Source organism: Brassica rapa, chromosome A05, assembly GCF_000309985.2.
Source record: "Brassica rapa cultivar Chiifu-401-42 chromosome A05, CAAS_Brap_v3.01, whole genome shotgun sequence".
Taxonomy (NCBI): Eukaryota; Viridiplantae; Streptophyta; class Magnoliopsida; order Brassicales; family Brassicaceae; genus Brassica; species Brassica rapa.
This window is the reverse complement of record NC_024799.2, coordinates 4,236,937-4,257,921: the sequence shown is the minus strand read 5'-3', so window position 1 is coordinate 4,257,921 and position 20,985 is coordinate 4,236,937. Positions and strand designations below refer to the sequence as shown.

The following is a 20,985-nucleotide window of genomic DNA, read 5'->3' as shown; positions in this document are numbered from 1 at the left end:
TTGTCTTGGGAGTTTCTCTTCAGCTGCCTTGAAGGCATCGATGTTCCTCCACTCTTCATCCGTTGGCTTCGGGCATGTGTCTGTACTCCTTCCTACATGGTTGGATATAATGGAACAGTTAATGGATATTTCAAGGGAACTAGGGGACTAAGGCAAGGAGATCCGCTCTCACCCTACCTGTTTGTCATCGCGATGAACTGCCTCTCTAAGCTTCTCACGGCAGCTTCTACTAATGGGAGAATTGGATTTCATCCTAAAACAGCTTCAACTAGATTAACGCATTTGAGCTTCGCAGATGATCTTTTAATATTCATTGATGGATCACTATCCTCTGTCCAGAACGTGCTGCAGGTGTTGCATGAGTTCCACCAGAGATCGGGACTCGCCGTTAGTGTTCAAAAATCGAGCTTCTTCAGTTCGGGTCTCTCTGAAGCAGAGATAAATGAAATCCAAGTCTCCACTGGCATGCCTCACGGATCCCTACCGGTTAGATATCTGGGAGTACCTTTATGCACGAAAAAATTGAGCCTCCAAAACTGTGAGTGTCTCATCCAGCAGGTTAAGGCGAAGTTCAACTCCTGGACTGTCAAGACGCTCTCGTTTGCGGGAAGGTTACTCTTGATAAAAACGGTGATTGCGGGAATCACCAACTTCTGGTGCTCATCTTTCGTACTCCCTAAGGCGTGTGTCGACCGCATTAACTCTCTTTGTAGTGTGTTCCTGTGGAAAGGAAACATAGACTCTCACCCTTCAGCGAGAGTGGCCTGGTCAACGGTAACGAAACCAAAGAAAGAAGGAGGCCTAGGTGTAACGGATCTTGCAACCTGGAACAAAGCTACTTGCCTAAAACTAATTTGGCTCCTCTTCTTTAAGGCCGGGTCAGTATGGGTCGCTTGGTATAGGCAAGAAGTACTACATGGAAGTATAAGCAACTTCTGGACAGCAAAGCCTAACCAAACTAATTCTTGGCTAGCCAATAAACTCCTAAAGCTAAGGCCCTTAATTTTCCCTTGGATAAAAATGAGAATTGGGAATGGACTTACTTGCAGGTTTTGGTATGACAATTGGACGCCTTATGGGAGTCTGGAAGAGTACTATGGTGTTGAAGGAAGTTCGAGACTTGGAATCCCGAAACGAGCTGTCATTGCGGATCTCTCACAGAATGGAAATTGGAGAATCCCTCAACCAAGGACGGAGAATCAATTACGAGTGGTTTCCTACATCACTACCATTGAGTTATGTGAAGAGGATGATTACTATGAATGGGAGCTTGATGGAAGAACGAGTACAACTTACTCTACACGTGACGTCTACCACTGTCTGCGTGGTGCTAATCCATTGGTGTCTTGGGCATCTGCGGTATGGATTTCAGGAAACATCCCTAGGCAAGGGTTCCTTACTTGGCTCTTTGTCTTGGATCGTTGCCCAACTCGCGATCGGATGACAAAGTGGGGTCTTCAGGTTAGTCCCAACTGCTTGCTCTGTTCCACAGGAATCGAATCAAGGAATCATCTCCTTTTCGAGTGTGACTTTAGCTACTCAATCTGGTCACCTATTGCGTCCCGTTGTCGGTTCCGCCCTCACAGAGCCTGGAGCCAAACTATCCTCGCCATGGAATCACTACGGGGTCATAAGCTGCTTAGGAGGTTGACGCTTCTAGCTTGGCAAGCGACAATCTACGCGCTTTGGACAGAAAGGAACTCCCGTTTGCACCGTAACACTTTCCGTTCTGCTGATGCGATCACAAAGTCAATTGAGAGGCAGATCACAAACAAGATCTCCTCTCTCAGGCCAACGAATCCAGTTACTGCTTCTACGCTAATGCAAACTTGGTTTTCAACGTCCTAAAGAGATTTCTGGGCAGTTCTCATCTCTACTCTCTCAGCTCTCATCGTTCTTCGACGTAGGGAGACGCTCTCAAACGTTCCTTTAGCTGGGCTGAATGGTCTCTCTCTGTTACTGGATAGTAACTCTTTTTCACTGGACTTTAATCTCTTTTACTGGGCATCCTCTTAAAACTATAGCCTTAGTGCTTGTAACTCTTTTTTCATTCTCCTGCAATTTAAATTTGAAAGCCAGTTTACAAAAAAAAAAAACAAATGGAGACGAATCAAACACCCAATAACCTTATGCATAATCTTGAATAAAAAAAAGAGTTAAATATCATTTGGTGAACATTTACTCAACTAAGGCAAATTGAGATTCCTAGGTAGCAAAGCATTGCATAAAGCTCCACCATTTCATTTTAAAAATGGTCATATGAAAAAGTATCGAAAAGCATTGCATAAGACTGTGATTAAATAAACGCGGCAAAATAACAGACGTTTTTCAACTGAAACGTAACTAAAATATCAAAAACAAAAAAAAATGAAATCTTTAAATCCCCTTTTTATTAATTCTCAGGAATCTCAACTCCACCTTCTTGAATTTCTTGGCGGTTTCTTTCGCGATCTTCTTGGGAGAGAACTCACTGCTCCGACTTCTCCTCCGGTTACGCGGAGGTACACGTCCACGATCTCGCTCGGGTCCAACTTCTCGAATTTCTTGGCGGTTTCTTGCGCGATGTATTCTCCGATCTTCTTGGGAGCAAGAGAACTCGCTGCTCCGGTTACGCGGATGTACACCTCCAAGATCTGGCTCGGGTCAAGCTTTGGCGGCATTGCTGTTTTGCGGAGGTTAATGAGATTTCTTCTTCTCGATCGAGGATGCGCTTTGAAGATGTGTTTTTGAAGGAGGTTGAAGACGAAGTTAGGGTTTATGGAAATGGTGGAAACGACGAATTCACCCTTGGACATATATGGGCCTGATAAGAGTGATCTTTATGGGCTTTTAGTCAAAAGCTGTACAAATTATATCATCGGTTCTGTTACGGTTTAGTTTGTTGTTTTCCCGGTTTGATGGAACCGTTTTTAGATTGTTTGGGAGTTTGGGTATCTACGGATTGTGTTACGGTATATGTTTAAATTGTTTTGGATAAGTTTATAACTTTATCTAAGATCTATTTTCATTCTAACTCATTTCAAATTTCGTTAATAATATCTGATGATATAATTTTAGTTTTTTTATTTTTTTGTCGACAACATTACAGACTCATCAAAATAAGTATGAAAATGAATATTTGACTAGGTTTCAAATACATATTTCTAATACTAATTAAGATTTTCGAATCCAAATTTTATCGTTCGGTGGAAGAAGAGTTCATGCAAAACACTACTTTTCTCTATAGCGGTTGATTTTTGGGGCCTTTCTTGTACATATCAAAGAATTATCTGAAAATGGAAACACTGTTGCATTCAATCAAAAGCTAGAATCATTAAATAAGATGTCATTCCCTTACCAAGAATCCAAACAATCTTTACAAAAAGATTAAATGCTTTGGCTAACGATGTAGTTCTCTGGTATGTTAAGCTCGTATGGTTCTTTTTCTACGGTTGGGTGAAACACAGCTGAGATTGATTGCTATCAATTCATAGCTCCTCTTGGCGACTGATGGGTCCTTTGACATAGGCATTTCTCACGTCATGTGTTGGTCAATTTGGATTTGGGCTGCGGTTTTGATTCTTCAGGTATGAATAAGAATATATCTTTTGTTTTTGCTTACTTTTAATTGAAAGTCATCTTGGTTAAAAAAAATTGTTGTCTGCAGAGCTCAGAAGATGCTTGTCTTGCTGGAGGAGCTTTGTATTTGTTGTCTCAATGTTAGTAAAATGATCACCCGATTGATTTTCTCACTGTCTTTACGCAGGTAAGTGACAATCAGTTGATCATGCATCTAATAATCTATATTATCTTAAATATCACAGATGCAATTGACTTAATTTTTTCTTGTGCATGACTTTGATGGCCAAACTTCTAATCATGATGGATGAAATTAAAGATCTTGTAGGACCATCTGTCTGGTATTGTATCATCTTCTACGTTTACTTTCAGAGAGGTTTGTTACTTATTAGTCATTGAACCTTAATGTGCTTGAAATGTAACTTAAAACTTAATGTGGTTGTTCAATTATTTTTCAGGAAATGAGGAATGTGAAAGAAGCTATGGAAGAAAATAATGCAAAAAGGAAGGAAGATCAAAACAAAGGAAGATGAAGAATAGATTAGAAATGCAAAGGAGGATGGAGGATCGAGCATTGGCGCTAAACTAAACTTTATCATTCTCTTGTGTAATCAGGTTTTATGTGTTACTGTCCCAAGTTTACTCTTATTTTGGCTTACAAGTTTGACATTAAAAGCTCCATCTAGAAAGTATCTTGTTTGTAACACATCAACTTTTGCGTTTGTGCAATTAAGTATTAACTGGATGGTTTGTTTCTGGGAAGTTTGATGTTACTATAGAGCTGCCTTTCTTGGACAAAAAAAATTCAGACATTTCTTATGGCTATTTTGATGTGTTATATATTCTTGTGGCTCATTAGTTTAAATGCTTGTGGCTCATTAGGTTTTTTGTCTCTTGGATTAGGAAAATACAACTCATTTCTTCTTCTTTTTCATCCTCTTTATTTTCTCTATTTCAAATCCCATTATTCTTTTCCTTTGATTTATTTTCTTCTGTAGCTTCTTTCGAGTTCCTCTTTTACTGAAAAATCATTGAACAATGAGTTTTGAGTTTTAGTCTCAAGCATATTAAACAATAAGGTTTAATGACAAATTAAATAACCTCTTACATAGTAAATGTAGAAGATGATAAAAGAGCAGACGGATGGTCATACAACATCTCTAATTTCATCCATGATGATTAGCCGTTCAACCATCAGAATTCTGCATAAAAAAATATCAACTTGCATCTGTGATATTTCAGAGGATATCGCTTATTAGATGCATGACTAACTGACTGTCACTTACCTGCATACAGATTGTGGGAAAATCATTTTGGTGATCTTCCTTAGTACCGACGAGACAACAATTACAAATACCAAAGCTCCTTCAGCAAGCGAAGCATTTCCTGAGCCCCATAAACAATAATTTTGTTTAAACAATTGACTTTCAATTGAGGTTAAGCAAAAACTAAGAGAATATTTCTATTAAATGAAAAAAAAGAATCAAAGCCGCAGCCAAAATCAAATTGGACCAAGACATAAAAAAGATATATGTCAATGTCACTGGAGTCATCATTCGCTGATAGGAGCTGTGTATTGATATCACACAATCCCAGCTGTATTCCAGTCAATTCCAAACACCAAATGCAGCTTGTGCTGCATGGTGATATATATGAGCTTTGCATACGAGAGAATTACATCAGCTGCCAAGTAAATAAAATGTAACTTACAAAAGTGTGGTTTCCATCATTAAATCCAACAGCTTCTTTAATAGCTTCAAACCAACCGAGTATATATGGAGAAATGACAACAGTTAGACCAATATGAGAAAGAAAAAAACTTGTAAAAAAAGGGTTAGAGATTAGATAATGAGAAACAATAAAAGAAACACAAATACATTTATCATGGATGAGTATATGAGCAATGCCGAATAACTCAATTCATTTGGTTGACGCTTCACTACCGCGTACATAAACAAATCAATTATCAAAGCAGATTTTAGCCAAAATGCTCACTTATAACAAGAAAAGATATATTAACGTGGTAGAGTACAAGCTAGTGCTAATAACACCAAATACATAGCAACAGATAGTGAAAGGCAAAACCTGATCTTCTACTTTAGACACTTGCAGAGTGAATTGGTCATTGGATGAGTCATTTCGATATGTTTTATAACTTAATCTAACATTTGCTTTTCATCAAAATTCGGATTTGGTTAATAATAATTTATTTTTAAATAAGAATAAAACTGAACGCTTGAGATATTTATTTTAATTTCAATTACTTATTTCAGATATTAAATTAGATTTTCAAATAAAAAGTTTATGAGTTTTTGGGATTTTCGATATCCATTTGGACTTGGTCAGTTTCTGCATTCTATGAGTCCTTAACTTGTTGGCTCTATGACTGTTAATAACGGTTGTACCTTTAGTTTCATGGAAAATTGCTACGGATTAAGCATCAGTGCAAAACTTGCGGTTGATTTGTTTTTGAGCGTTGCTTGTTCTTGTACAGATCAAAGAGATTTGGGAATGGAAACATCTTTACTCTCAATCAAAAGCTAGATTGACAATCCTTATGAAGATTAAATGCTTGTGGATCATTAGTTCTTTGTCTCTTGGGTTAGGACAATGCGGCGTTTGCTCATGCAGATAAAGACGTTAAAGCAAGAGCTAGAAGCTTCATGGTTCAAGACAGGTTCCTCTTTAGGTTAACTGTCGTGATAAACATCCTCCGACTGCTGTCAAGATATTTAAGAAAATCTTGATCTTTTTTCATTCTGATGTATTATAAATAACAACAGTTGTCTTATATCAAAAAGTTGGACCAATTACGCAATGCATGTTTCTTTAATAGTATTGATTTCCTCAATGTAATAATATATGCTTCAAAACATTGGCTGATTGAGATTCGTAGGATAGTTATACTCCACCCTTTATTTACATTATACTAGGAAAGATAGATCAATAGATTAGATTCCTCTGAACTTTATCTTTGTATGCTAATTAGAAGCTTGCCAAGGACCAGAAGTTGAGAATAAAGGAAGGAGACACCGCAAACCAGCTGATGAAGGCCATTGCTACGGCGGTCTCGAACCTTGTGCAATGGTTGACGTTACATTTATTAAGATCGTTGATGAGTACGGTTATGCCAGCAGACGCAGATGCAGCTGCAAATGTAAGTGTGGATGTGATCTGCAACAACAAAACAATGTTGAGATGAAAAAAGACAGTCAAGTCACTTTGCTGCCTCGTAGTAACTAACTTAAAAGAGACAAGCTCCAACAAGGTACTTACTCCATCTCCAACAGTGAAACATTGAATAATCAAGTGATTCCGAAGGCTTCTTTTGACAAGAAGAGCATAAGCATCGATGATAAAGAGAGACAAGCTCCACAGGCTTTGCAAGCTAACCGCAAGAACCAAGCAACTGTCACACATGAGAGTTGTTTTGGTCAGATTCTAATTCTCTTAAACCAAATTGCTTAAACATATTTGAGCAAAAACATTTCTAAACCCTAATTTATCAAAGGTTGATCAAGAGATCACTGAAGGTCCCTAACTTTTTTTCAGAATCTCAAATCAGACTAGGGGGAGGGAAGCTCTAGAGTATCGATACCAAAAAGCGGTGGCGGAGCGGTAGTCGGAGGTGGTGATCATGACGGAGACGGAGATGAGAGCGGGGACGAATTGAGAGAGGCGGAGGATGAGGCCGCCGGTGGTTCCGGGCATGCCCTGAACATCCTTCATCCTCGCTGGCGGTCTATCGTTAGCGGGAGGAGCTACCGGAACCGTATCCACCGGGTGAACCGCCGGTCGGCTCACGTTCATCATACGCTGAGGCAAAATTTTCGGACCCTATAAAGGCAAGACACTGATACTTGACTAGTTCTGTCTGAAACTGGAATAAATTTGGTGGACTTATCAAAGTTAAATACATTCACTCTTTTTTGGTCAAAAGAAAATACATTTATGTGGTATATAAATGTATTTCATATAGTAAAACTTTAATAAATACATTTTTATACTACTTTTATAATAAACTATTGGAATTATTAGCTTAAGATTCATTATAAATTTTCATTAATTTACATAATTATTAATAAAATTACATTTTGGGAATCAAATCTCAAATTTTCGGATGTAAATATATTAATACACTTTTAACTAAATCATCAGACTGAAAAAATTCCACTAGTAAACTCGTTAAGTTTGAAATAAAATCATATTTTGTTTTTTTCTGTACTGTTTTCCTCTGTTTATTTGTGCCTTTCTCGTAGTATTTACTATTTAGAACTGAGTATACAAAATAAAATATCTGAGACGAAAGTGGGAGACTATTTTTTGTTTGGTTACAGAGAGAGTTGGTGGTTGTCCAAAAAAAAAAAAAAAAAGAAGAGAGTTGGTAATCATACAGAATCAAAAGACATTTAGTTTGGAGTTAAAAAGACAACAACTAATAATAATTTACACAAAATAATTCCTCCGTAGTGGAAATATTTTTTACTTTACCCCAACTAATCAGAATCTATTCCTTCCCTTTTTAGTAAGATTGAAATCTTGAAAATCTCCCACATTTTCATTATCTATATATAAAATATTTAAATAGTTATATAGATAGATATATTAGATCTTGATCTTGATCATTCTTCAATCCGTTATGTCTCCCAACAAAGCTTAGACGCAACACTTTCATGGCAAGGTGCGTATTCCTGCACAAAAACAATAATGTACGAGATTATGCAGAAATTCAGAAACAATTCATCTTTATTTTTACACCAAAAAAATTCATCTTTATTTTTCTAAATTTTTTTTGAACATATCTTTATTTTTATAATTTACCTCTAGCTTTTTAACAAGCTCTTTAGCAGTAGGAGCAGAGACTATTATCTCACGAGCAGTCGTGCTGATGAATCCTTCTTCAACGGCTTTATCGATGAATGATAGCAGAGAGTTGTAGTATCCATCAACATTGAGCAAACCCACCTACAGAACATTTTGTTTTTTTTTTCTATAACGATTTTGGGTTCTTGAATTTTCATTTTAAAATTTGAATATTTATTTAAAAATCTAAGAGGGTTACCGGCTTTTCGTGTATTCCAAGCTGAGCCCAAGTTATGACCTCAAGCAACTCTTCAAGGGTTCCATAGCCACCTGCAATTTTCACACAAAACCTTAGCTTTGTTTTTTAAAAGAGCTGATTAATCTGTTACTATGATATGGTCAAGTCAATAAATGTGTCATGTACAAGAGAAAACCAAATAATAGACTCTTCTCCATCTCTGTTTGTACAATGGTATGAATATGATTGCAAAAGCAGGATCTTCAAACAACTCGACTTTCCATTAATGATTTCAGATTCAGTGTGGTAAAAAATATGCTATTTGTGGGACTGTCTCAGGTTTTTGTCTCTTAACTTGAAATAGGTGAGAAGAAAACTTTGGTCACGGTAAGATTACACAAGCTATACAGAGCGTACCCCCTAAGTTTAAAAGGCAGAGCAATAAACAGAGTAAAGAAAAGAGAAAACAAAAAGGTCTAATTTTAAGTGCCAGATGTTGATGGGTCAAGGCCTTTATCTTAGACTCTGGTGACTTATTATTTTACATTTTTCCATACAAAAATAAAGGAACTTTTCGCAGTAGCTTTCACACTGCAGCTTGACCAAGAAATCATGTTTTTACCAAATTCTTTACTTCTCCCTTTTGCAAAATCAGTCCAAAGACAAAACGAAAAACATTTTCATGAACAAATATATCCCTTCTTTTAAACTTCGATTTCCCCCTTCATTAAGATGCAATAGGCCTAAAATGGTGTTGCTAAGGTTCCTTGTGTCACTAGAGTTTGACAAGTTTTTCCTTATCATTATTACTTTGTTTGAAAGAAAAGCAAAATTCTAAAGTGATAATTATATAAAAATGAAAAAATTGATGATAAATATGGGTGGATGGGGTTTAAAACAAAACCTGGCAAGGCAATAAAAGCATCAGAGTGCTTAGCCATCTCAGCTTTCCTTTGGTGCATATCTGCAACTGCTCTTACTTCTCCTACTGTTTCACCAGTCAACTGCAAAGAGCATCCACCAATTTTTTAAATAAAAGGAAGTAATAATTAAAAGCAGTTAAAGGGAGAAAGCAACTTTGGACTCTTCTACAGGCAAAAGCAATGATGGCAATGCAAGTAGTCGTAATATTTGGATGTTTTTGAAATCTCCTACATTTTTTCACATAACCCTATTCTAGGTAACCACCTCTTTTAATCATTTTCTTCACATATATTTTAGTTAAATTAAGGTAGAAAATGAAGATATTTGTATTTTAGGATAGCTAAAGGAAAGAAGACGAGGCAGAAAAGAGAAACTACAAATAATCATGAGACTGGAGAAAAAGTAATTATAAGTAGGGAGAAGAGTAAAACCTAAGCAAAGACTGGATAAGTGGAGATTAAAATGGGGTTGGATTGGGGATTTGGAGAAAAGAAAACAGAACTTAAACATAAATTAATAAACAAATATCAATGTTTATTCAAAAAAAAAACTCGAAAGTTACCTCTCTAGGCATGAGGGTCTTGGGAATAATTCTGTAGAGTGACAACAAGATGACAAAAAGAGGTTGAATTAGAAGTAATTAACAAGATTACCCAACAGTTTCGTTCCAACCGAAACTTATTAAAAACAGTTTTTTTGAAAGATCTTAAGGCCAAAGATCACAAAGTAGTTAAGTGGAGATTAACAGAGTCAATAGTTTTAAGTGATTTGACTAGAGAAAAATAGCTACCCAATAACATGACGACCACCATCATGAACAGCTTGTGAAACCAAACCCATCAATCCTATGCTCCCACCTCCATAGACTAGATCAATATTCCTTGAAACCTGCAGAACAAAAAGAACAGAGTTACACATGAAGCCTATATTTGGTAGCAAATAACTAGACGAAAAAAAATATCTAAGTTTTGAGATTCAGACCCATTTAACAAAACTCCAACCAGAATATCCTAAAGTTAAATATCATTTGGCACGTTTCAAAGAAGAAAGCAAAAGTTACAGAAACACACATTCAAAAACATCTTGTGACTATGTTTTACTAAAGCTCAAAAAGAATATAGTTTTGCAGAACATAGTGAAAGCAAAGAAGTGCACCATCTTATCTCATATCTACCAGCAGAAAAAATAAAATAAAATAAGTTGAAGTTCATGTAATACCAGTTCGTTGCCAAGCTCAACAGCAGCATCTTGGTAACTACTTTTCTTGCCTTGGCTGCTTCCACAGAAGACACATATTCTTTTGAACCTTGATATTTGCATCTTTTCAGCTGTGATCTCCATTGATTCTGATCAAAAGCCTCTTGAAAAAATCTAAACTTTGTATGGAAAGAGAAAAGGTAAACAGTTTTAAGATATCTTTGAGCACAAGAATCTAAGACAGATATGAGTGTCAAAGAAACCTAATTGAAATTTTAACTCTTTTTTTTTTGGGTGTTGTAGTGTGTATCTTTACCACTAATGCGTCCTGGCTCAAGGCTTCATTGTTATTATATAGTGCGTCTTCTCCTCATGCTGGTCACCGATTTAATTTATTTTTTCATTTAATTAATATTTTAATTAGGTATTTCCGCAAGTACGACATTTAAACTACAATTATTTTTTTAAAAAAAAATTTCTTTGAATACCAAAATATTTCAAAATCATTTACCTAGAATAGAAAAATACATGTAACAAAAATAATTACGAAGATATACCATATTTATGTGAAAAAAGAAGAGCATATAATATTTTTATTTTTCAAAAATTCCCTTTAATTTTTTTTTGTTCAACCCATTTAATTTATATCAATATAAAAATTTGATTTGTTAAATGTTAAGGTCTTCATACGTGAGAGATTAAAGCACGCGCGTCTTTCACAACCCGCACATACAGCTCATGTTGGCACGCCTGACCAAAATCTTTCCTTGTGTTAATTTTCAACAAACTGGTTTTCCTTTCCAAAATATAGACTCGTCAAACAATATAAGATTATAGTACCAAAAACCTTCGTTATGGTCGTAAAACGAAGTTTATGTCCACTCTATTAGATAAGAGGTTGTGTAAATGGCGGTACGAACTCTAGTCCCATTATATATTGAATGACGCAGAACTGACAAAGTTCGATTGTGATTGGTTAAGGTATTTTGACATCAATCTCCTTTGAGTTGTATGCACACATTGCAGTTTGGTAAATGTAACTCAATTTCAGATGAACAGTATTTGAGATGCAATATAAATATACTTTATTGAGGCTAATGGAAGGTTTGTAAAATGCTTTATTAGTTGGATATTTGAACTCTTGTACGTGACTTATTGCATGAGATCTTATTCTTCATTCTAATTTATATTTGAGGATTGATTTTGATTTGGTCATAAGTTAAAAGAGACATATTCACACTATTGGAAGATATAATCATATATGTTGTATTTAGTTGTTTTCTTATTTTATATTTTGGTGATTCATCTTATTGTATAGACTTTTCATTAGGTTTACGTTTGTAGATAGGCAAAGTGACAAGCTTTGAATCAATGGGAAACCACTTAGTAATTCTTAAGTTTTTAAATAATGTTTTGTAACTATATCTGGAAGTATAATAAGATTATTAGAATTGATTCAGTGATAAAGGTTCCTTGCTTTTTTCCCTTTCTCAAGAATAGGACAAATAGTTAATTTTCTGTATAAAAAATAGGACCAGAAAATGGACAGCTTATATCTGGACAGTGTAAGATGGGTACAAACGTTATTTACTGATACTCATGCACAAAAATATGAAAAATGACCAAAAATAACAAAGACAAGAAAAACCCACTAACATAATTTAATGGGAACCATGTAAATGTTATGGGTACACCAATACATATTTACACACAATATTTTTGAGGATATATAGAATAAAGAAGTTAGTGGATGATGATGTCTGGGATATGGAGCAATGTGCCATTGATGATTGAAATAAGAAACACAATGTGAGTTATGGCTTTTATTACCAATGTATCCCAATTCACCCTCCCTATGTAGACAACCTTCTTCTTGTTCTTTGCATAGGAAACATTTATTCTATTTTCTATTCCTCTCTATTCATTTTAACCTTTCTATATTTTTATGAAAATATAGTTCTTAGCTTTTCCCCATCTTCTTGTGTAACTAAGTTGTCGTTCTGATTCCACTTGGTATTATCGATCCATATAATAATACGCCTTAGATGGATATCCATTTGTTTTTAATAATTATTTAAGTCTTGTTTCATTTTGAAATAAAGAGCTCATTCAGTTCATCAGTTCAATTTCTAAAGTTTTGTGTTTTCTTAGAAAGAAATAAATTTTTTAAACAAAAAGAAATACAGTTTTTGTTATATTTTAATTTTCATTAGGATACTAGGTTTGAAATGTAATTTTCGTTTAAAAAAACAAAAATAAAACACTTAAAGGCGATTGCATAAACTAATGAAAAAGACTAGCTTCATACAAAGCTTATATCATAACTCCATTAAATTGTTAGCTTGGAATGCCAGTAACACCCACACTCTTTATACAGTTATACTTAATTGCTAGCAGACACTTTACAATATAATTAAGATCATATTTACTTGTTTATAATATGTGTATAAGCGTGTGAGTATTTAACTAAGAAAAATAAAATGTTAATTGCAATCCCAAGATCTGAGTAGATGCTGCCCATTCCTTTTATGTAGGGTTTTTGAGATTATAAACAAATAAGTAAGTTTGTAAATTAATGTGTACTACTATCTGCATGCTTGCATGCGCATTTATCTCCTTCTCTAGTTTCCCTCCACATTCTTCTTGACTTCTGACCCAATTCTATCTACTCTATTAAAATAGAATCCTAAATTTATCTACCATTGAAACTGTCATTTAAGTTTTGGACTGTTTCAAGTTTGTTAGTGTGTTACATCATTTATGGACCATATCGTGTTAGTTACAATTAATTATAAAATAAAATTAAAACTGGACAACTTAAATTAAACCAACAATCTACTATATTATAAATAAATCAAACGCATTATATTATATTGAATCATGTTCTATCTACTCTATTAAAGTATACCGATTGTATATATACAATTATATTAGCAATTCAATAACTCTCACTTGGACCTCTTTTACTATAGATTAAACTTTGTTGTACATTGATTTATATTTTTTTCTTATCAACATCATATAACCAGACACTGAACATGTATATGTTTGGTTCCTCTTTGCTTCTATAATATATTAGATATGATAACTCTTTTTACACCTCATTTTGTATATATGTTACTTGGCTCTAAGTTGATTAATTCTGTATTAGACTTAGAGATACATCCCATTATGAACGCAATATGTCATTATATAAACTTCAATCATATAATTTCAAAAGTGCCAAATATAATATCTATTTATAAAAATCTAATTTTTTTTGAAGTAGGGTAGAAGTTAGGAATTACATGTATTATTTATTTAAATAATATTTGTAGCTACTAATTTCGAAAATACAATCCTTATCTACAAGAAAATTACAAAGATATTATTCAGAAAATATTTCAAAAATCAAAAATATAATCCTTATCTACAAGATTTTTAACAAGATATTATTCATACTAACTTGACTTGGACACCAAATAATCAATAACAACTTAATACAATTTATTTATTACGAGATTCTCTCAGATTTGAAAGTTTATATTTTAAAATAAATTAAACAATAAAATTAACCATGTAATAAAAATATTAGATTTATTTCTTATATGCTATATTTTGAATTTTTTAAAATGTCTATAAATTACTAAATCTCGATCGATACAACGGAGATTTATTTAAAAGCTATTGAAATCACCTAGCGAGAATATGAATCACACAACAAATTTTCTTTCGTAATCCTAACCCCCTTTCTCTTCGTCACTACCGACAATGAATAATTTGGAAGTGTCAACTAGAAATCTGAAATGGTAACGTTTTTTTAGTTCAGTCCATTGTTTTCCTTAACTAAATGGACCACATACATAGAATAATATTTTGGTCTAAAAAAGATTGCATACCCAAAATCAATACAAATCATCATCAATTTTGTTTAAAATTTTGTTACAATAAAAAAAATATAGGTCTGGGCAAAAAATCTGAATCCAAAACATCGAACCAAATATAATCTGAAAAGGTAGTAATGAACTTTAGCCAAAATTGGTTAGATATCCGAACGGGTTCGAAATTTTGTTATCTAGAGAACCAGAATGGAACCGGATCCGAAACAAATTATTTCGGATATCCAAATATATTCGAACCATATTTATATACTTAAATATATTAATTATTTTTAAATTTAATATTTAAATAATATACAATATATATAAGATGTTTTTAAGTTGTCCAAAATACTTGGAAATATATACAAATAGTTAAAAGTACATGTTTAAAATAGTTAAGCGATACTCAAAATACCAAAATTACTTAAAATATCTATTGATTTCTTATCCAAATATTTAAAGTAAACCAATTTCTATGTTAAATTTAAGTATTTTGGCATATATTATTTAAATTTATATGTTATATGTTATATATTATTTTTATTTTTTGATTTTGAGAAATTTAAAGTATATAGGAACTTTATTTTATTTTTAAATTGAATGGGTTATCTGAATCCAAACTCAAACCAAAACCGCAATGATTCAAACTAAATCAAACTCATAAAGATCGGAACAAACCAAACCGAGCAAATCGAACCGAACTATATAATACCCGAATGCCCACTCCTAAGATTCAAATGTAAAAAAAAAATTATTGATAGCAAAATATACTATTTATAATATTTAAATACAATATATATTTAAGGAATCACTCCACGCAGGGCGCGGATTATCATCTAGTTCTATATTAATTCGATGGTAGTGATATCACAATTTCAGTAGATAATACTTGCAGTCTAATTATTATATTGAAAGGTTATATATGAAAATTGGTAAATACATATACAGTACATGATGTTTCATACTCGATTTTTTAAATAAATATGTACAGAAAAAATAACTTTTAAAAGTGGATATTTGAAATACAAAGTATCTTTTTGAACAAAAAAGGTTAATATTTGTCTTCAATCGATTTTTACATGATGATGTCAAAGACTTATATAGTAACATAGCATTAACGAACACCTATAACGGAATTCAAATCACTAAGTGTTCTGATTATTTTTGTAAAGAGATTATTAGTTGTCATAGAAGTAGTTCATAAATAGTGTTTTGAGTGTTCACCTTTTGTAAGTAGAAAAGGTAAACATTTTTGAATTTCTTTTGAGTATAAGTTTCAGTTGTAAACATATAATCTATATATAGAAAAAAATATAATTTATAAAAGTTCCGAAAGCTGAAGCTTTGATCAATTCGGCGACATATTATTTTTGTTTGTTGGTGAAACATTGACCGTTTTATGATTACTTTCTGTTAACGTAATTCCTTCATATTTCTTGTAACTTCGTTATAAAGCGAGTAAATTATTTTACCGACAAAGTGGCGCGAATGTATTAGTATAATACAAGCTCATCAATTTCTACATATATGAAGGAAAGGTTTCACACTTTCTATCTGACAGAATATTCTTGTCTTGGTTAGAATATTCATCCCTGATTACAAAAATAAGTGCTTAATTAATTTGATTTTAGTTGATCTAATATCAATGGAAAATGAAAATATATAAAATATATATTAGTATCATTTCCCATCTTAAGCTCCGATTAAGAAAAGGCTGAAGATTTGTTTACCATATTAAGTTTTGGGAAATACATCTGAAAAAGAAGACAATATACTTCAGCTATTGCTAGAAAAGTTTTTATGGACCTTTTTAATGAATTTTATTTAGGGCTGGGCAAAAAAACATGTATCCGAAGAACCGAACCGAATCCGATCCAATCCGAAAAAGTAGTACCGAATCCGAAGTGAAATTGATTATATATCCGAACGGGTTCAAAATTTTGGTATTTAAAAAAACAAAACCAATTCCGACCCGAACCGAAGTATTTTAGATACCTGGATATATCTGAAATAGATTTGTATGCCTAAATATATTAATTATTTTTAGAGTCAATGTATATTTAAAATCATCCAAAATATATAATATATTTGTAAGCTGTCTAAAATACTTGAAAAATATATATATATATATATATATATATATATAATAAAAAGTAAATGTATAAAATAGTTAAAATATATGCAAAACACCAAAAATACTTGAAATATCTATTGATTCTCTATCCAAATACTCAAACCATACCAATTTATATGTTAAGTTTAGATGACATATGTTATTCAAATTTATACATAATATATTATTTTTTATAGATTTTGAGAAATTTAAAGTATATAATAAATTTTAAAATTTTAAAATAATTTAAATGGTTATCTGAACCCGCAAAGATATAAACCGAATCCAAACCGAAATTTAGAAATATCCGAATGAGGTTGAAATCTTTGACCCCAAAAACCCGAAACCCAAATAGATCCGAACCGAATCCAAATGGGTACCTGAACGCTCACCCCTAATTTTATCTTGTTTTATCATGGGTTAATAAATATTTTTAGTTGGTTTGTATTATTGTATATTCGATGCAAACGGCATATGTTAATTCGGAGGCACGTGAAAATTCTTGTTGTTGAATGTCTGTCGAGTTATTTATCAAAACATGTTTTTTGAATTTGTTCGGAAAACAAAGAGAGAATAACTGAGAGTTCCAAAAGTGGATTGATTTAGTCATTTAGATGAAATACGTTCACTTACTTGAATGTCCATCGAATTATTTACAGTAAAAACATGTTTGAACCGTCTTGGATAAAGCATAATGAAAATGATGTTGTACGTTTATATCTATTGAGGATAGTGTTTGATACGTTAAAAGTAAAAAGTAGACATGAACGGATGATAGTGTCTACGCTCTACAATCTACATGCATGTGCATTGGAGTTTATGACCTATCGTTATACGGTTTGTTGGTCGACTAAAAACTATAACGTTTTAGAGACTCAAAAACCTACATATATATGTAGTTTTTTTTTTGTTTGTAACTTAAGTGTAGTTTATTCTTTAAATGATCATTTTTAAAGAAAAGGACACACCACGTAGGAGACTATGATTGCCCGGGTAAAAATCTTGAATGCATAAGACGTCAAACTTTTAAAGCATAACCATCAGCAAAGGTTGATATGATTCCGACAATATTTTTTAATTATGGCTTTTACGTGAAATTATTTACCGCTTTAAGTGAAAACAGAACCCCCAAACTTGTTATTTCCCCCCTACGAACCGACGCTAAATCCACAAATTAAGGAATTGAAGAAAAAGGAGACAACAAAACAAGAAGAAAAGGAAAGAACATGGATTTGAACATGGTCAAAAGGGGGCCAGTCAATGGTCACAAAGTGACAAATCCGTTGTGTGGTAGTTATCATAAAGTGTCGGACAGTTAATACCGTTGTCAAATGTCTATGTCGTTATCACGCATCACTAATTAGCAATTAGTAACAAATTAAGTTACCATCCCATCAGTAACTCTATATTTTGGAAAAAAAAAATAGTGGTAATTTGAAAAGTAATATACAGTAATGTTTTTAGTTATTGCCTTTGGTAACCAATTAAGTTACCTTCCCATCAATCAATCTATGTTTTGGAAAAGTAGTGGTAATTTGAAAAGAGATGTACAATATGCTATTTACAGTAAACATTACAGGCTGACATTCTGTTTTTCAAATAAAAATGTGACATGTTCAAGAATTCAGTGGTAATTACTAAAACTAGGTGTTTGTCTGCAATTTGCGGATAATTATATTATACAAAAAATATATATTAAGTTTAATTACGGATAATTAATTCATCTATATTTAAGATGTTTAATTGTATGTTTGGAAACATATTCTCAATTAATATATAGAGAGATTAAAATGTTTATGTACACTTTCTAACAAGGGTCATTTCTTTTAAGTACCAAAAACCAAACGACCATTTGCAATTTTTTTTGGAAAAAACTTGTCACCCAATTAAACTTTGAATTTTCGTGATTTTAGGTTACAACCATTTTTTTGCGTTGGTGTTTTGCATATTATAATTCTTGAGTCACTAATTGGTATGAACAGGTATGGGTTTAATAATAGACGGTGCATAAACGGATTTATCAAAACAATAGCGACCATACGAGACAAAAAGACATAGTCGATGAACATATATGTCTGTAAACGTAATAGATTAATAGGTATGAGCAAAATATGTATACACGTACGTAAGGAGTTGATGAAGACAATATGAGGAAAATAGCTAATTTGCAGGCAAGAAGAGTGGTGAAATTATGATGAAGCCAAGAAGCAAAGAAACATTCATTTGTGTTTTTTTTAATCTTTTGGGAATTAATTTTTTTATGTCCTTAGTTTTTGGGACATTATCTAACATTCATTTCAATTCCCTCAAACTTTCGGCCGTCTCTATACCCCATTTGTTTTACTTTAAGAAAAAAAAAGTTTATGAAGCTCATATTGTGCGCCTACTATTCCAAGTATTTAGTTCGACCTGAGATTTTAAGGATTTTGGATTTATCTTTCTATTTAGAAATGAAATTGAATTGACAAGACTTCGAAAGTATTGGCGTCGACATTAGTTTAATATATATAATGTTAAAATATGGTTACTAAGAGGGTAATGGAATTAATATGATTTTAGCGAAGGAGAAAACAATGAACATGCTCATGTCCAATGTATTGAGGTTTCATAAGTCAAAGTGGGTCTACTTACGCTGACCAAATACAAATCTATGGCCCACCATCACATTACCCTGGTTCAAAGTCCTCCTTCTTGTTATCACAAGATCATTGTTCAGAGTTGGTTAAAAGCTTAAATATACAAGAAAAAATGGATTAAGCAGTATATTAGTAACTTTAGCTCATACATGTGAAGCAACTTTTCTGGAGAATCTCCTCACTGTACAGACTGAATAACAATTGTTCTGTAGTTATTCTTACAACAACCTAGTTACAATAAGGCCATCCGTTGTGAGATAATGATATCCTTAATTACACTTAAATGCAGTTTCAAAATTATATATGTTTTATCACAATCTATACTATTATTTGACAAGTGAGTTTGTTGATTTGTCATGTTCTCCATAATTTTTAAGTAATTTTGCTTATTTGTCATGTTTTATTAGGTTCTAGCTAAATCATCAATTTATTATTAGGTTTTAGCTAAGTTACAATTTATTAATTTAAAAAAATATCCTTACTGAATCCTATATATAATTAAAATGAATTTAATTTTAATAATATTAAACATATATGTTATATCAAGTATTCAATTAGTTTTTCTTATTTGTCATATTTTATTAGGTTTTGGACTTTTAATTAGCTTATTGATTTATTATTAGTTTCTAACTGGTTCACTAATTTATTAACTTAAACAATACACTTAATGAATTTTATATACAATTGAAAAGGAATATTATTTTAATAGTATTAAATTTCTATGTTATATTAAATATTAAATAATTGATTATAAAATAATATAATAAAATTATCAAAAAACATACTTAAAAACAATATTTTTATCATATTTTTTTAAAATTAAGATACAAAACAATTTATAATTAAATATTAGTCAAGCAATAACATTTACATAAAAATATTTTCTGAATTATTTCTAAGTTATGAGTGCTTTAAAATTTTTAACACAATAATAAGTATATATTTGATATATATAAATACTTTGATGATTGATGTAACTATTTGAAAACATAAATAATAATTTATTATGTTGGTTTTAGATTAATAATACATAAACTAATAAGTATTCATAAGAAGATTATGTTCGCCCGTATATACGGACAAAAAACCTAGTATTCAATATATTTTTCTCTTTTCCATAACAATTTTGTATCAGAAACTCATTTCTTACTATATACTTCTTTTTTCCAATTTTTTTAATTCAATCATATGTAACAAAAATGTAGTTTGCTGTAAGAGATTGTACTTACGGAACAACATTTGGAAGATACTAACGTTTCGTGGATAGCATCATTACCAAGAGAAGTACGTCAATTGGCATTGGTAACAAGTGATGCCTTTCATCATCATAAACTACTTCCAAAGTGTTATCTTTCACGTTTCTGCATAAAATATTATTACACCTATATGCTTAGGTATATATGTTAAATTTGAGTTCATCATCAATTTTCAACTTATAAATAATAGGCAATAAGTGAATTAGTCCAAATCCATTACATACTATCTATGTCTCGTGAAAATTCATAGTGTGAGAACACCCCTCAAGATGATAATTTTGTAACCACTTTTTTTTTAACACAAATTTTGTAACCTCTAATCGTGAGAACATTCCACTGCAGTATTAGGGTCAGACCGGCCAGACTCATTTTTGGGTCATACCAGTTCAAGATCAACTGT

At 32.3% G+C, this 20,985-nt stretch overlaps 3 protein-coding genes across 4 annotated transcripts; 1 reads left to right on the top strand and 2 right to left on the bottom strand.

The window, feature by feature from the left end:
- The first annotated feature begins 605 nt into the window (after nt 1-605).
- Nucleotides 606-5,417, top strand: LOC103867219. 2 transcript variants are annotated; one of them, XM_033292569.1, is made up of 2 exons: nt 606-3,566; nt 3,647-5,417. In XM_033292569.1, the coding sequence occupies exon 1, from the start codon at nt 1,021-1,023 to the stop codon at nt 1,846-1,848; it is 828 nt and encodes a 275-aa protein (XP_033148460.1). In that variant the 5' UTR covers nt 606-1,020; the 3' UTR covers nt 1,849-3,566; nt 3,647-5,417. The 2 variants fall into 2 exon arrangements, with proteins under 2 accessions (XP_033148460.1, XP_033148459.1); XM_033292568.1 differs by having other exon boundaries at nt 606-3,934; nt 4,017-5,417.
- An 872-nt stretch (nt 5,418-6,289) lies between these two features.
- On the bottom strand, nt 6,290-7,489 carry LOC103867218 (CASP-like protein 5A1). The gene is made up of 3 exons (XM_009145275.3): nt 7,157-7,489; nt 6,835-6,967; nt 6,290-6,732 (listed from the first exon to the last, which is right to left on the bottom strand). Exons 1-3 carry the CDS (start codon nt 7,369-7,371, stop codon nt 6,544-6,546), a joined length of 537 nt encoding a protein of 178 aa, XP_009143523.2. The 5' UTR covers nt 7,372-7,489; the 3' UTR covers nt 6,290-6,543.
- Nucleotides 7,490-7,785: 296 nt separating this feature from the next.
- On the bottom strand, nt 7,786-19,107 carry LOC103867217 (cytokinin riboside 5'-monophosphate phosphoribohydrolase LOG3-like). The gene is made up of 7 exons (XM_009145274.2): nt 10,742-19,107; nt 10,314-10,411; nt 10,086-10,116; nt 9,504-9,603; nt 8,621-8,691; nt 8,380-8,523; nt 7,786-8,249 (listed from the first exon to the last, which is right to left on the bottom strand). Exons 1-7 carry the CDS (start codon nt 10,862-10,864, stop codon nt 8,196-8,198), a joined length of 621 nt encoding a protein of 206 aa, XP_009143522.2. The 5' UTR covers nt 10,865-19,107; the 3' UTR covers nt 7,786-8,195.
- Between the last annotated feature and the right edge of the window lie 1,878 nt (nt 19,108-20,985).

Excerpts from the sequence above, each read along its gene's own strand:
- LOC103867217 (XM_009145274.2), bottom strand. The coding sequence starts at position 10,864 with ATGGAGATCACAGCTGAAAAGATGCAAATATCAAGGTTCAAAAGAATA. Across the intron at positions 8,692-9,503 it reads TGCTTTTATTGCCTTGCCAG|GTGGCTATGGAACCCTTGAA; the intron begins GTTTTGTTTTAA and ends TGAAAATTGCAG. Across the intron at positions 8,524-8,620 it reads TTGGAATACACGAAAAGCCG|GTGGGTTTGCTCAATGTTGA; the intron begins GTAACCCTCTTA and ends AATGTTCTGTAG.
- LOC103867218 (XM_009145275.3), bottom strand. The coding sequence starts at position 7,371 with ATGATGAACGTGAGCCGACCGGCGGTTCACCCGGTGGATACGGTTCCG. Across the intron at positions 6,968-7,156 it reads CGCTCCGCCACCGCTTTTTG|TTGCTTGGTTCTTGCGGTTA; the intron begins GTATCGATACTC and ends CATGTGTGACAG. Across the intron at positions 6,733-6,834 it reads GTTTCACTGTTGGAGATGGA|ATCACATCCACACTTACATT; the intron begins GTAAGTACCTTG and ends TTGTTGTTGCAG.
- LOC103867219 (XM_033292569.1), top strand. The coding sequence starts at position 1,021 with ATGAGAATTGGGAATGGACTTACTTGCAGGTTTTGGTATGACAATTGG.